The following is a 16,057-nucleotide window of genomic DNA, read 5'->3' on the forward strand; positions in this document are numbered from 1 at the left end:
TTATTCTGATTCTCCTACGGATCTCATTTCTGATTTGCTCACGTACACAAACTCTGAACATAGATCACACTAATATTATAAAAGCGAAAGTTTGTATGTGTGTGTGTGTGTGTGTGTGTGTGTGTGTGTGTGTGTGTGTATGTTTGTTACTCCTTCACGCAAAAACTACTGGACGGATTTGGCTGAAATTCAGAATGGAGATAGATAATATCCTGGATTAGCACATAGGCTACTTTTTAACCCGGAAAATCAAAGAGTTCCCACGGGATTTCGAAAAACCTAAATCCACGCGGACGAAGTCGCGGGCGTCAGCTAGTAGAATATAATTTTTTATTTGTCAAGTTTAACCTGGTGCTTTTACCTACAAAACCAAAATTTCCTTACTCATTGTGTGATAACGTCAGTTATCAGCTACCTACTCCGCTACAAGGAAAACAGTTTATCTCCTGATAAACAGATCTAATTGGGTCCATGACTAAATTTTTTATTAACCCCCGACCCAAAAAGAAGGGTGTTATAAGTTTGACGTGTGTATCTGTGTATCTGTCTGTGGCATCGTAGCTCCTAAACTAATGAACCGATTTTAATTTAGTTTTTTTTTTGTTTGAAAGGTGGCTTGATCAAGAGTGTTCTTAGCTATAATTCATGAAAATCGGGTCAGCCGTTTGAAAGTTATCAGCTCTTTTCTATTTACTATATATAACCTTCACTTGTCGGGGGTGTTATAAATTTTTAATTTACACTTGTTGCAATGAAAATAAGAGAAACAAATTTTTTCCGTATTGAGTTTTTATTTTTACGGCAAAACCAAAAGGAAGGGTTATGATTTTAACACTCTATGTATGTAGGTTTGTATTTATGTGTGTTCGAAATGTCTTAACTACTGAGCCGATTTTGTTGACTGAGGTGTCAATCGATTCGTTATTATGGTCCGGGTGACATAGGCTACATTTTATACGAAATAATACAAGTGTAAATTAAAAATTTTCAACACCCCCGACAAATCATTTTCAAATAAATAATTATGTAGGCAACGTCCATCTTGACAGCTTGACATTTGTCAATTGACATAATATTATGAACCTAACGGTTATGTAACCTTCTTTTCTACAAGAAAACTAGAAAAGAGCTGATAACTCTTAAACAGCTGAACCAATTTTTTTGGATGATAGCTAAGAACACTCTCGATCAAGCCACCTTTCAAACAAAAAAAACTAAATTAAAATCGGTTCATTCGTTTAGGCGCTACGATGCCACAGACAGATACACAGATACACAGATACAAGATACACAGATACACAGATACACAGACACACAGATACACAGATACACACGTCAAACTTATAACACCCCTCTTTTTGGGTCGGGGGTTAAAAAATCGACCTGACGGATGTTACATCCAAAAAAGGGGGAATCCCAAAAATTTTTTTTGCTATTGTACCGAGTGTAAGGAAATTCTTAAAATAATTAAAATTTGTGCCAAATCCATTTATCAATAAATCACTGACGTCATAAATTATTATAAATTCCTTTAAGCTCTTCTAACTCCCAATCGCGATTTAATAATTAAAACCAAAGAGATATAATACTCAAAAAGTAGAGCGGCTACGATCGACGCCTCACTTTGTTTTATTTACAAACTTGTTAAGTTTCAGTTGTTTTTTCTGTAAAACTGCATACCGAGAGTAATTCTGCGATATAGCCTACACATATAAAATGTTTTACACAACGCACGAAAAACGTTATCTATGCATATCTTTAAATCTTATGAAAAAACCTCTTCAAAGCAATTAATCATTTATTTAAAAGGTTACTTACTAAACTTTACTGGTTCGAAAAGAAGCTAATTCAAAAAAAGTAATGTAACATTTTCAGAGTTCGTGTACATGTGAGTTTCTTTATTCCTTCATAATTTTTAAATGTCTAAACAGATTTGAATTTATGAGGTATCGTTAGAATTCTTACATCATCCCAAATGACACTGACTAGATTCAAAAAAATTACTATGGCGCCATTTTCAGACGTGAAAATACGTGAAAGTTAGTTTTTTGTAGTGTTTTACATTTTTTAAGTACGACTTATGTCCTATCTGCCACTAGTGTAACGTTTGAAAGACTTAGTCACGAATACTAAAACAAAACACTAGGGATTAAGATACATCCATGATCGATGAAATGTACTTGTTTAATACTCGGGTAATCTTTGTATAGATTAAGATATAGCGAGTTGCGTACTAATATTATACTTGTCATTGTAAGAATAATAATAAATGGTAAGTGGCACACTTTGATTGGATAAAGATTATTAACTCCCGACCCAGAAAGAGGGGTGTTATAAGTTTAACGTGTGTATCTGTGTATCTGTCTGTGGCATCGTAGCTCCTAAACTAATGAACCGATTTTAATTTAGTTTTTTTGTTTGAAAGGTGGCTTGATCGAGAGTGTTCTTAGCTATAATCTAAGAAAATCGGTTCAGCAATTTGAAAGTTGTCAGCTCTTTTCTAGTAACTGTAACCTTCACTTGTCGGGGGTGTTATAAATTTTTAATTTACACTTGTTTAGCTTTAAAGAGGGTGGCTCTTCTAAAATCGATGGAGTGTATCCCCATAATATCACATCACAGTTCACGACAGTTAGGGAACTTGCAACAAAACGTCGTGGCTTTACCTATACTGGCCAACGACAATGTTACCTACATTGGAGGCTAGGTAGGCTATGAAAAGGCAAGGTTTCTACTTTCTTTGATTTCACGTCACCCATTGTATGGGAAGGCACTAATCCTTATAATACGGGCTGTCTTAGTTTAGGGGCCAGGACTCCATGAAACTCATATACCTACTTAAAGATAAATAAATTTCCATTTCATTTCACCTAGCCTAGAACGTGACAGAGCGTCGATTCAGGGTCAAACCAAGAGTTTCCTCACTCTAATTCACTCTATTTACATGAAAGTTATAATTTAACTGATTTTGTTGGTTACTCTAAACATTAAGGTACATCTTAGTCCATCAGGACTCCTCTCAGAAGGGTTTAGGTCATAGTCCATCATGCTGGCCAAGTGTTGACTGTCAGACTTCGTTTGAGACAGGCTTGCAGTTTGCAGGTTTCCTCACTATGTTTTACTTAACCTAAAAACTATAGTGATATTTAATGGCTTTTTAAATAAGTAAAGATAACCTTCCTGGCGTTGTGATGAGTGGGAGGTCCCGGGTTCAATTCCCGGGAGCAATTTGTTGCGTAGTTAAACCAATTAATAAACATTTAACTGTCTAACTACGCCGTACCAAGTTTATTTATACCAAAAATTCCTACATTGTTGACGCTACCACATTAAATATTTGCCAAACTCTGCCTTACATCTACTAGTACGCTAGTATCTGATAGGCTATCACTATGCTTTATGCTATCACACACAATCAGGGACGTGTCGCTATGTATCATCATTCATCATCTGTTGAGAATCTTGACAAGATTTCGAAAAAAAATATGCGAAAATGTGCCATTCTGATAAACGTTGTCTCTACGTCAACTTGAATTACATAAGTTTCTTATGTAACTTTTGATAATATACTCGTAATAATAATATAATAGTGTTATTTTTTCGTTTTTGTTACTCTATTGTTACGCAAACATTTTTTTTTAAATAAGTATAGTTGTAATGAGTATAATGAAGATATCATAGTTTAATGTTGAGGTGAACCCTGGTAACTGGTATTTAACATCATTTTAATTTAATTAATTCTATCTTGTCCTATCACAGCATATCACACTAAATATTACAAAGGCGAAAGTTTTTGTGTATGTGTGTATGTTTGTTACTCTTTCATGAAAACACTACTAGACGATTTGGCTGGGAATGGAGGTAGATAATATCGTGGAGTAGCACATGCACATAGGATACTTTTTAACCCGGAAAATCAAAGAGTTCCCACGGGATTTGAAAAACCAAAATATCTCGTATCTCGTTCTTGCGTATGTCCCGTCCGTAAACGTTGAGTGAAATAGCATGCTCTCGCGCACAACTACGTAGTACAAAAGAGAACACTCTTAATTAGCTATGTACAATGTACACACCAATTATACCTAGAGCACAACCACGCGATTCCATCTTTATTAGAATTAAAATCAATTAAATACAGCATTCCCATAGCTAAACGTTAATGATTTATTAATTCCACTTGCCTATCTTTAATTAATTAACTAAAGATAAAAGAAACGTCACGAATACATCAATCATAGAGTGGTAATCCTTTATTATGTTTTACTATCAATTTTTACGCTAAATACGATTACTATTAACGATATCATCTTTAACGGCTAATCTTTTAATTTATAACCTTACTTACACAGTATTAAAGTTAGTTGAGTCATAATAAAATCAGTGGCTGAAAATTAATTCATTAGGCTGGCCATAAACGGTACGTTTTGTCGGTTTGAAATCGTTGCGACTGATTGACCGTATGTTACTATGCATATTCGCGAGTTTAGTGTGGACTACTATAGGATTCTTTGAAAGTAGATTAGCTGAGCTCGAGTTAAGCCTCTTATATTTATAGATAGACTCTATGGGACTCTAGAGTGACTTAAGGAGTGTGTATCTCATATTCTAAATATGTCACAATATCGCTATATGACATATATTAGTATTATTATAAAATATTTTAACCGGCCTGCACAAAAGTGAATTGAGGTATTGCTAGAATCGCAATTGTTGTGAATAGAACTTAGGTTACGTATATGAGGCAATTTAGACAATTGCTCTTTTAGCAATGTTATACTTAATTAAAGCTTTTGTGCTAAAGAGGCATATTTATCTTAAAGTTGCCATAGCTTTATAATTACCTACGTATAAAACTTGCCAAGTAACGACCGTGTTGACGTACGGTCAACCTTTCAGGCTTTTACGGCCACAAATCGTGCCGTTTACGACCGGCCTTACTGAAAAAATTCGCACTTAAACATGTCTGACGCTTTGACTTATTTTTCTCTTGTTTATCTCCAATAGTGTAATAAATAAACAAAAACAAACAAAAAGCAGTGACACCAGTGATCCCAAACTTCACAAGTGAGTGCAAACCCAAACGGTATTAATGAAAAGTGATAATTTAAACAGAAAAGTGCATTAATCACGATGTGTTTACGAACAGAAGGACACACCTAGTGCAAAATGTCCGTGAGGTGACATCGGACGGTGGCCTTAAGGCTGTAGTGTTAGACAACAACATTCCACTGTTAAACATCCTGAGCCAGGGCCCGGAGCAGTGCAGGGCACTCTGCAAAATGACCAAGGGCCCTCGGAAGGTGAAGCTAGTCATTGTAGTCAACAATAAGAAAGAGTGAGTAGACAACCCTTTTTCCTTCTTTTTCTAACAAACAATAATTGTAACTTTGTAGGCATATTATGTCTGTGCCAGATTTCCGGAAAAATAACTAGTTTTAAAGTTACATGGGTTTTTACGGGTGTGTTATTTCTTGAGGTGGTGTAACTTTGAAGCTAAATATTTCAACGAAAATCTGTAAAAAACCGACAGAGATATAGTAGTTCGTAGAACATATTATTATCTACAAGAGTTTGCTGGGTTAGTATTTAAATGAGATCTAAACTACGTTTGTTTAAAGTTCACTACTTAAATATCTTATTATTGTCATGTTGTCGTCTCATTGATGGAATAAAATGATTGGGCCAGTCGCCAACTTTCCGTTTTTTATTTACAAACAATCTAATGGAATGCATAAAAATACATTTACAATATTACATCGACAAAGACGTAAGAATTGATTGAATTTTTCGATACAATAATTATTGGTTTTATAACATCAAACAACTTCAAATTGTGACTCAAGTAAGTATTCAAATTTTTTATTCTTCCATGAATTAGCCCTTGACCGCGATTTCACCTGGTGGTAAGTGACAGTGCAGTCTAGATGGAAGCAGATTTAAGTTAGAAGCGTGTCGGTCTATTCGGCCGTGATCCACACAACCTTTGACTGGGATCTGTCTGCCTGTAAGTGAATTATCAGTTTAATTAAACTTAAGTAGTATGTTTAAAATATTTACAGTAGGCTTAATACTTTCCCAGAGCAGTTAATTACTCGTACAATTAACCCATCAATGGGTTTGTGTCATGGCGGATCAACGCGCGCACGCTACGGTAGGGACGATGATTCATCTGCAATTAGGATCGCTGATGTTTGATGATTATTACGCATCCAACTAATCCATCATCTTTAACCCATGGCCCACCTACTACGGAGTAAAGATCTAGGGATATCTAGGGAGTGAATAGGCAACTTCTAGGCAAGCGTGCTCCATCTTAGGGTGCATCATCACTTACTAGCAGGTCTGATTGCAGCCAAGCGCTAGTCAAACTAATATTATAAAGGCGAAAGTTTGTGTGTATGTATGTGTGTGTATATGTCTGTGTGTGTGTATGTTTGTTACTCTTTCACGCAAAAACTACTGAACGGATTTGTCTGAATTTTGAAATGGAGTTAGACAATATCCTGGATTAGCACATAGGCTACTTTTTATCCCAAAAAATCAAAGAGTTCCCACGGGATTTTTAAAAACCTAGATCCACGCGGGCGAAGTCGCGGGCATCAGCTAGTTCACACTAATATTATAAAGGAGAAAGTTTGTTTGTATGTGTGTGTGTGTCTGTGTGTGTGTGTGTGTGTGTGTATGTTTGTTACTCCTTCACGCAAAAACTACTGGATGGATTGGGCTGAAATTTAGAATGGAGATAGATTACACCCTGGATTAGCACATAGGCTACTTTTTATCCCGGAAAATCAAAGAGTTCCCACGGGAATTTTAAAAAACCTACATCCACGCGGGCGAAGTCGCGGGCATCGGCTAGTCTATAATAAAATAAAATAAAACACTCATGTGCTAAGGTTGCATTCCAGAGACGGACATATGCTACTTGTTACCCCGGAAAATCAAAGTTTCCCACGTGATTTTAAAAACCTAAATCCATGCTGATCAAACCAAGTAAAAGAAACCGTAAAATTAATATTCACATATCAAATACTAGCCGATGCCCGCAACTTCGTTCGCGTGGATGTAGGTTTTTTAAATTCCCAGTGGGAACTCTTTGATTTTCCGGGATAAAAAGTAGCCTATGTGCTAATCCAGGGTATAATCTATCTCCATTCTAAATTTCAGCCCAATCCGTCCAGTAGTTTTTGCGTGAAGGAGTAACAAACATACACACACACACACACACACACATACACATACAAACTTTCACCTTTATAATATTAGTGTGATTGTAATACTCAAATAAAGTTTAAATAATTTTTTTTTGTTATTCTGAATTAACATTACAAAACCAATGTCACTACTCTAATTAAAATAAGTTAGATACAATATTTTGATGTAAGTAATGCTGTTTTCAACTAGTTATTTATTATCTAAATTAAGACATATTATTCGTAATTTTAATAAATTATACCGTCTAGTAAAGATATGGCATCCTGCTTACGTAATTTATATTTTATGCAATTTGAAATTACTTTGAATTAAAGCAACGTTTACATTAAATGATGATAAGAATACCCGGCTGAGTTTGTTGTGGGCTCTTCTCAGAATTGAGCGCGTTTGGAACCCTCGTAGCTTTATTTTTTAACCCCCGACCCAAAAAGAGGGGTGTTATAAGTTTGACGTGTGTATCTGTGTGTCTGTGTATCTGTGTATCTGTCTGTGGCATCCTAGCGCCTAAATGAATGAACCGATTTTAATTTAGTTTTTTTTTGTTTGAAAGGTGGCTTGATCGAGAGTGTTCTTAGCTATAATCTAAGAAAATCGGTTTAGCGGTTTGAAAGTTATCAGCTCTTTTCTAGTTACTGTAACCTTCACCTGTCGGGGTGTTATAAATTTTTAATTTACACTTGTAAGTTAAAGTAATTAATTAATATCACCACTATATCATACCTTGACAACCAAAAAGTGTACAATTAGAGCAAATGACTTTGACTTTGATGTAACGACTAACGATAGTCTTCATAATATTATGTTACCTTACGTGATATAGTTATCTTACTTTGAAAATTGAAAATACTAATTTATTTGTTTATGAACACATTTTAATTTTATTTTTGTGATGTAACCACACATTCACGGTTTTTGAATTTTTTCCATTACTTTTGCTATAAGACCTACCTATCTGCCTTTAATGATTCTAGATCAAAGGGAAGTATCCTATAGGTTTTCTTGACAGACACGACAGACGGACAGACAGACAACAAAGGGATTCTATAAGGGTTTCTTTTTTCCTTTTGATGTTTAAATTAGCCCTAAAATTAGCAAAATAAGCTAGCCATTCGACCAACGAAGCAGAGAAGAAACTATAATATGATCGTATTGTGATTAGTATAATGACAGGAAGCTTATGCTTCCGCGTCAAACAGAACAGTCATCGCTGGATGATGGTCATTACCATTCAGCTGTAGTAGCCATGCGATGTTACATGGTTACCAGTGGCGTGCGAAGTCAAGGTAGGGGACGAGGACGGGAGGTAGGTACTGTTTCTAACGGATTATACGGTTTTCGGGTTCCGTATCTCAAAAGCAAAAACAGAACCCTTATAGGATCACTTTGTTGTCTGTCTGTCTGTCTGTCCGTCCGTCCGTCTTGACTGTCAAGAAACCTATAGGGTACTTCCCGTTGACCTAGAATCATGAAAGGCAGGTCTTATAGCACAAGTACAGGAATAAATCTGAAAACCGCGAATTTGTGGTCACATTATTTAAAAATCATCAATTAAAATATGTTTCAATTTTCAAAGTAAGATAACTATACCAAATGGGGTATCATATGACAGGGCTTTACTTGTACATTCTAAAACAGGTTTTTATTTATTTTTATGCATAGGTAATAGTTTTTGATTTATCGTGCAAAATGTTGGAAAAAATACCCGAGTACGGAACCCTCAGTGCGCGAGTCTGACTCGCACTTGGCCGGTTTTCAATATTAGGTATTATTTACTCTTTGCTCGTTTCGTGGCACTGAACTGAAAAACAAAATAGAACTGAAGAGGAAACTATTGATGTCGGAGGAGCCACCTGAAGCTAAAACCCAAAAATAGTCGCTCATATAACATTACAAGTGGTAATAATGAAACAACAACGAAATGGTACGACCAATTAAACATCAATGAGATTCCTATTTATGAATGAACAAACGTAAATACGTGCGGTCATTATATGCAAATGTTATCGGAACATCGACTTAATTGTAGTTAGATAATAGGTGCAAAATCGCTTGCATCCGGTTACTCGCGAAACGTAGTAGGACCAACATGAAGAGCTTGTTTTAATTACAAAAACCGGCCAAGTGCGAGTCACTCGCACACGAAGGGTTCGGTACCACCATAGGAATAACATTTTTTAACTTTCATAGCGGCCATTTTGAAAATTTTATTATTTGTTGTTATAGCGTCTATAGCTGTTGTGTGTGTTATAGCTGTTGTTATAACATGTAATAAGTTTTCAGCATTAGTTGGTAATTTACAAAAAAACTAGACGATGCCCGCGATTTCGTCCGTGTGGATTTAGATTTTTTTTGAGATAAAAAGTTTCCATATTCCCGGATGTAAGCCACCTCTGTACCAAACACATAAAGGTGCCCACGCACTTGAACTGAACTGCAGCGGAACTGCGCGTCGCGTCAGCGCCCCGCACGATATTCTCTCCAGCCACGACGCGCGTACGTCACTGCCGCGCGGCGCGCAGTTCCGCTGTAGTTCAGTTCAAGTGCATGGGCACCTTAAATCGGTTAAACGGATGGGCGTTTAAGAATCCCGTGGGAACTCTTTGACTTTCCGGAATAAAAAGTAGCCTGTGTCCTAGTAAGCTAACTCTGTATCTTTCATCCAAATTGGTTTAGCTGTTGGGACGTGAAAAGCTAACAGACAGACAGACACACTTTCTAATTTATAATTATGTGTTAACTCTTGAACGGTTGAGAAAAAGAAGACGTGCAAAGGTTGTGAGGACGACCACGACGAGGGCTCTCTCCGTCACTCGTTTCATACAATCGTAGTTCCAATTTCTTTTGAATATTAAGCAACCAAAATCCATGAAATTTTGCAGACATATTCTAGTAACTAATATCTATGTCTGTGGTTTTCCAGATTTCTGTTAAAATATTCGGTTTCAAAGTTACGCGGTCTTAGAAAATTTCATACAAATCTTTGAGCCCCTGTAATTTTAAAACTACATATTTTTAGAAAAAATCTAAAACACTACAGACACAGATATTAGTTTCTAGAATATGTCTGCAAAATTTCATGGACTTTGGTTGCTTAATATTCAAATGAAATTGGAACTACGATTGTATGAAACGAGTGACGGAGAGAGCCCTGTTAATACGAAGCCACGTAGGTAATTCCCGTGATAAGTGGAAGCTGCGAATCGTCGAGATAATGCGGAGATCACCATGACGTAACAATGCGTCCATTCATAAACCGCTGGCCTTGCCACTTACGTCGGCCGAGCTTTTCATTATCACGAATACCTACTTGTCATGATCATACTTTTTTTGCAAGATAGGCTTGCCCTTGATGACAGTAATCATCCATAACTACTATAATATTATAAATGCATTGCCAATAAATGAAAGTGTGTCTGTCTGTCTGTCTGTCTGCTAGTTTTACACGGCTCACCAGTTTAACCGATTTTAATGACATTTGGTACAGAGTTAGCTTACATCCCGGGGATGGCTACTTTTTATCCCGGAAATCAAAGGGGAACTCTTTGTTTTTCTCTTTGCAAATTCTTTTTGGCCGTAATCGGGTAAAAAAGGCTCTTGATAAAAAAATGCATAAAATAATCCTAGAAGAGGTTCATTTTTTTCATTTCGATTTGAATTTATTTATTTAATTTATGTTATTAGTTCGCAACTGCAGGTATCCATATAATTTAATTTAACTATTCTCTGAGATCGTGATTAGATTATCATCATAATATAAAATAGATAATTATTATACAATAGTATTAAATTACTATTACACAATAACATGAGATTACGTTTGATAAGTTTTTTGATCATTACTTTGTTAATTTTGCTTTTTCTGCTCAGTAGAAGAGTGAATAGGCACCTTTTAGGTTAACGCGTCCATCTTAGACCACGTCATCACTTTCCATCAGGTGTTATTGTGGTAAACCGCTTGTAAATATATAAAATCACATAGTCCACCACGCTGGCCAAGTACCGATTCGCAGATTCACTCACCTCTACTTTTTATCCCGGAAAATCAAAGAATTTCCAGGGGATTTTTGAAAATGTAGATGAGCACGAAGGCTTTGCCGGTAGGCTGGTAACTAGCCACGGCCGAAGCCTCCCACCAGACCAGACCAGAGACTTATAAATTATAAAATTCCAAGCCCCTGTCGGGAATCGAACCTGGGACCTCCCACTAATAAGACCACAGCGCTTACCACTGCGACAGAGAGGTCTTTCCGGTTCGAGCTCACCTTGGGAGTTTCATTTTTCTATCATTTTTCAAACTATTTGCCACAAAGGCGTGTTAGCACGAGTTAATAGCTACGGTCATCTAAGACTGCATTATTACTTATTGTCCAATAAGATCATATACCTTGCGCACGCGCAACGGTCATGGAAAAAAATAGCAACGGAACAAGAGTAGCGCATAATACGAATTATCAAGAATTATGATGATCATCCATCATCACGCGATGAATGACCGTGGACGTTCATTTTGACATGGACTGGAGGTCGCGGTCGGGCTTAATTACAGTTTGACAATCGTACAGTAGGATAAATCACTTACCAAATCCCATGGTACCACCGATCTCTTGGTTATAATATGGAAAAATATGGAAGATTTTCGTTTTTAGACCTTCAAAACTTTTTTGTTTGTAAAAAAGGCACTGTTTTACTCTTTCAATACGTCGTAGATGTAAAAAATCGGTAAATCGGTGAAAATAAATGTATAGAAGAAAAATCTGTAAATACGGCCTTGCAACTTGATACCCTTGACATTGCCGTCTCATATTAAAAAAATAAATGAGAATAATGTCTAATAAATGAGAGATCCTGGGTTCCATTTCAGCAGAGTAATATTACTTAATATTCTCTTTTGTCGGTCTGGTATATAAACAGAATACTTTACCTACTCAGTGGTCTAGGGTACGTGGCCGGCAAAGACATGCCACCATTCACGATCTATGTTGTTATCCAACTGAATGGTTGTTAAACTGTGGTGTGAATGGAGCGTGGAATGACGTTGGTACACTACTCGTGTACTACGGCCAGAGACAATCGATTTCATGGTGCCTTAACTAGCACTTCAGCGGCACTTACTGCGAGTTTCAACTTTTGAACATTTTAAAAGAACAACCGCCGAGTTTCTTGCTGGCTCTTCTCGGTAGAAACTCTTGGTAAACTCCTTGACGATTCAAAAGTACTTGAAAAAGTCTAATTTAATAAAAATATTTTGAATTTGAAACGATATTCGGAACTAGCGGTAAATTATTTTGACGATTCAAATGCACTTGTAAAGTTTACTTGAATTAAAATATGACATTATGCAAGGTATTATACGACCACTAACCAAAACAAAGACAGGTGATAGTATTGATGAATTTACTGATAGGTAAGTGATAAGGTACCACAAGAAAAACGCGAAGAAATTTTTTAAAAATCCTGTATTTTTTCTCGCTAGTATGGGATGGGACTGGGATGGGTCATGGGACGCCCTTCCGGCGTCAGTTTTAATACTCAGCCCATTAAGACCATTAATTTAAGACCATTCTTATATTAAATTAGCATTTGCCTGCGACTGCGTCTGTGATACATATAATATAATTTTATTTATAGCCAAGATTATGTAGCTAAGTGAAAGAATTTACAGAATCGGATCATTAGTTCCCGATATTGCCGAATTCCCGAAAAACTTCCAAAATAACTAATTATACCTCTACATAAAATAAAATTAAGTAGTATAGATGGATTTATATTAAGCTAAGTTAGAGATAGTATAGAGATAATAAGGACAAACCTTTTTGTTGTTAGAAAAAGATGAATTCAGAAATGTTCTCGCAGCTTCCCATGTTCAAGACTGCATTGAATACCAAATCAAGATAAATTAGTTTCTTCTATTCTAATCTTTAAACAATTGTACAATAAATAATGAGTAATGACTTCTACAGTTTATTAGCACAGAGTAGATTGGCATAGAGAACGTAACTTACCTACTTAAAGCATTATTATAGACTAGTTGATGCTCGCGACTTCATTCACGTAGATTTAAGTTTTTTTAAATCCCGTGGGAACTGTTTGATTTTCCGGTATGAAAAGTAGCCTATGTGAGGATATATAACAGTCGTTTGGGCTTAACCGATTTTGATGACGTTTGGTACATAGGTACCTTACATCCCGGGGAAGGCCCCGGAATATAAGCTAACTCTGTACCAAACATCAAAATCGGTTAAACTTAAATATTCTTCCCAAATGACAACCCGTTTCGCGCGCTTGAATTCGGTGAAAAACATCGTGCCTCTCACTCAAAACATTCGACTCCACACGGTGGAAGGAAGGGCCAGCCGGCGCGGGCGCAGCTTTAAACCGGGGATCTCCGTCACACATAATGTTAGGTGAAATAGCAAACAGATTACCCACGTGCGCCAGCCATTTCGGTCGAGCGCACTGCGCACCCTTAACAAACACCTCTGTGAGTCGATTGGTCTGTGCGTCCTTGTCGGCCGGCACGATAACGCGGCTGTCACGAGAGATGCTCTGATGGAAACCACAAATATTACACTCGCCTTGGTCACCTCAACCCGCCACTTTAGGCAATTGGCGTCTATTAATAATAATCATATTAATAATGTTATTTACTTAGGTTTGACATTTTGTCCGTAACTGCGTAAATTTACCTACCTACATAAGAGGATGTGGTTATTTAAGCCTCAATAGATCAATGGTTACAGGAGCGGACTGAAATCCGAACGCGACGGTTCAAACCCTACCCGTTGCACTATTGTCATACCCACTCATAGCACAAGCTTTACCCTTAGTTGGAGGGGAAAGGGGAATGTTAGTCATGATTAAAATAATTAATATTCTTTTTTTTAAACTCCAAATACATTCCTAGGTCGATTGTAAAAACTTTACTTTTGCAAATCGCAGAATTGTGGACAGATTTGATGAAAAAAAAAATCTACGTATCTACGTAAATCTATATTCAAAGTTTCGGACAGCACTCCATTTTTTATGCCGTGTGAAAAAATTTCGATAAATTCGTAATTATTATGAGATACAGCTAATTTTAAGAACGAGGAATTTTTTATTTGTCACATCTCTTAATTACAATTTCTATAGGCACTTCTACATGTAATTCAAACATCAAATTATAGAAACTTTACCATGACCATGAATCAATAGTCAATTGTGTCCTAATACGACAAACCTCAAGCACCGACTGGCTTACTATATATAATCCATCACCACCCATCACTCAAAACAATAGCTTAAATCGTCATCTAATGGGCCCATGGTCCTAAATTCGAATGGCCCTCAAGACACCTTTTGAGGACTATTTTGCTATTTAAGGCTGGAACACACACATCGTGTAAAGCTTCAGCGCGTGTAATCTTCTTACGCGCTTCTCCATACAAACGTAATACGCGTATTATTCAATTATTTGTTTTGATACAACTAAAATTAAGCCAGATATCGTGTTTTTCATTATTCAGATACAAGTTAGCCCTTGACTGCAACCTCACCGGGTGGTAAGTGATTGATGCAGTCTAAGGCTGAAATCTATAAAGCGCACTTTGACTTTGCTCTGACTTAAGATTGAGTTAAAACGAGACAGATTTATGTGAGCAATATAGCTCTGTCTCGTTTTAACTCTGTCTTAAGTCTAAGGCCTAAGCAAAGGCAGAGCGCGCTCTATAGATCTCACCCTAAGATGGAAGTGGGCTAACCTCGAAAGGGTATAGCAGTTTTCATTAAACCCATACTCCTTTGGTTTCTACACGGCATCGAACCGGAACGCCAAATCGCTTGGCGGTACGGCTTTACCGGTAGGATGGTAACTAGCCACGGCCGAAGCCTCTCACAAGACCAGATCAGAACCAGATCAAATCCCTGGCGGGGATCGAACCTGGGATCTCCCACTAATAAGACCACAGTGCTTACCACTACACCAGAGTCGTCGCCATTGGAGGCGCCTCACACTACGCTTGCTAGTCTCCACTCTAGAACTTTTCTGCTCCAAGGGGCATTACAAGTAATGTGTGATCCAGGCTTTAGTATTTCGCCATCACATTACAGTATTTCGACCGCGTATTGTCAACAGGACCGAAATCGCGAAAGGTGTTAGTGTGTTGAATTTTAATCCGTACGCGAAAATTATTGCAACTTTTTGACCTCAGCCATTGAAGTGGCATTTAGCCAAAGAAGTTTCGATCGCCAAAAAACGAATTACCACGAGTACCACCAACGATTCTCTTTATTTACAATCTGCATCACCAATTACAATCCGGGTATCTTTAAAACAAGAGTAAATAGGCACCTTCTAGGTAAACGCGTCCCATCTTAGACCACATCATCACTTTCCATCAGGTGTGATTGTGGTCAAGCGCTTACTTATAGTGAATAAAAAAAAAAATTCACTGAGATACACATAAGTACCTAATATTATTACCTACTTATTGAGCAGATGTTGTAGTAATAACGAATTAGAATAGAATTTAGGTAAGCTAGGTAGAGTTTTTATTCAATGGCTAATTGGCTAGGATATGATGCCTGCAAGTTCGTCGTGAATTTAGGTTTTTAAAAATGCCATGGAAATTCTTTGATTTTCCGGAGTAAATTAGGTACTTAACTATCTAGGTCCTTAGTTATAGTGCGAGTCAGACTCGCGCACCTAGGGTTCCGTAGGTACCTACTCGGGTATTTCTTCCGACATTTTGCATGATAAATAAAAAACTATTATATTAAAAATAAATAAAAATCTGTTTTAGAATGTACAAGTAAAACCCTTTCATATGATACCCCACTCGGTATAGTTATCTTAGTTTGAAAA

At 36.9% G+C, this 16,057-nt stretch overlaps 1 protein-coding gene across 3 annotated transcripts in view; it reads left to right on the top strand.

The window, feature by feature from the left end:
* LOC123877168 (transcription factor EB-like) overlaps positions 1 to 16,057 on the top strand; it is a 109,519-nt gene that overhangs the window by 82,844 nt on the left and 10,618 nt on the right. For 2 of the 3 annotated variants that reach the window (XM_045923671.1, XM_045923672.1), the window contains exon 2: positions 5,005 to 5,335. The exons of the other annotated variant lie outside the window; for it this stretch is intronic. In XM_045923671.1, the coding sequence (XP_045779627.1) occupies positions 5,280 to 5,335 (56 nt within the window). In that variant the 5' untranslated portion in view covers positions 5,005 to 5,279. The remainder of the gene's footprint in view (positions 1 to 5,004; positions 5,336 to 16,057) is intronic. 3 annotated transcript variants of the gene reach the window in all.

Source organism: Maniola jurtina, chromosome 23, assembly GCF_905333055.1.
Source record: "Maniola jurtina chromosome 23, ilManJurt1.1, whole genome shotgun sequence".
NCBI lineage: Eukaryota > Metazoa > Arthropoda > Insecta > Lepidoptera > Nymphalidae > Maniola > Maniola jurtina.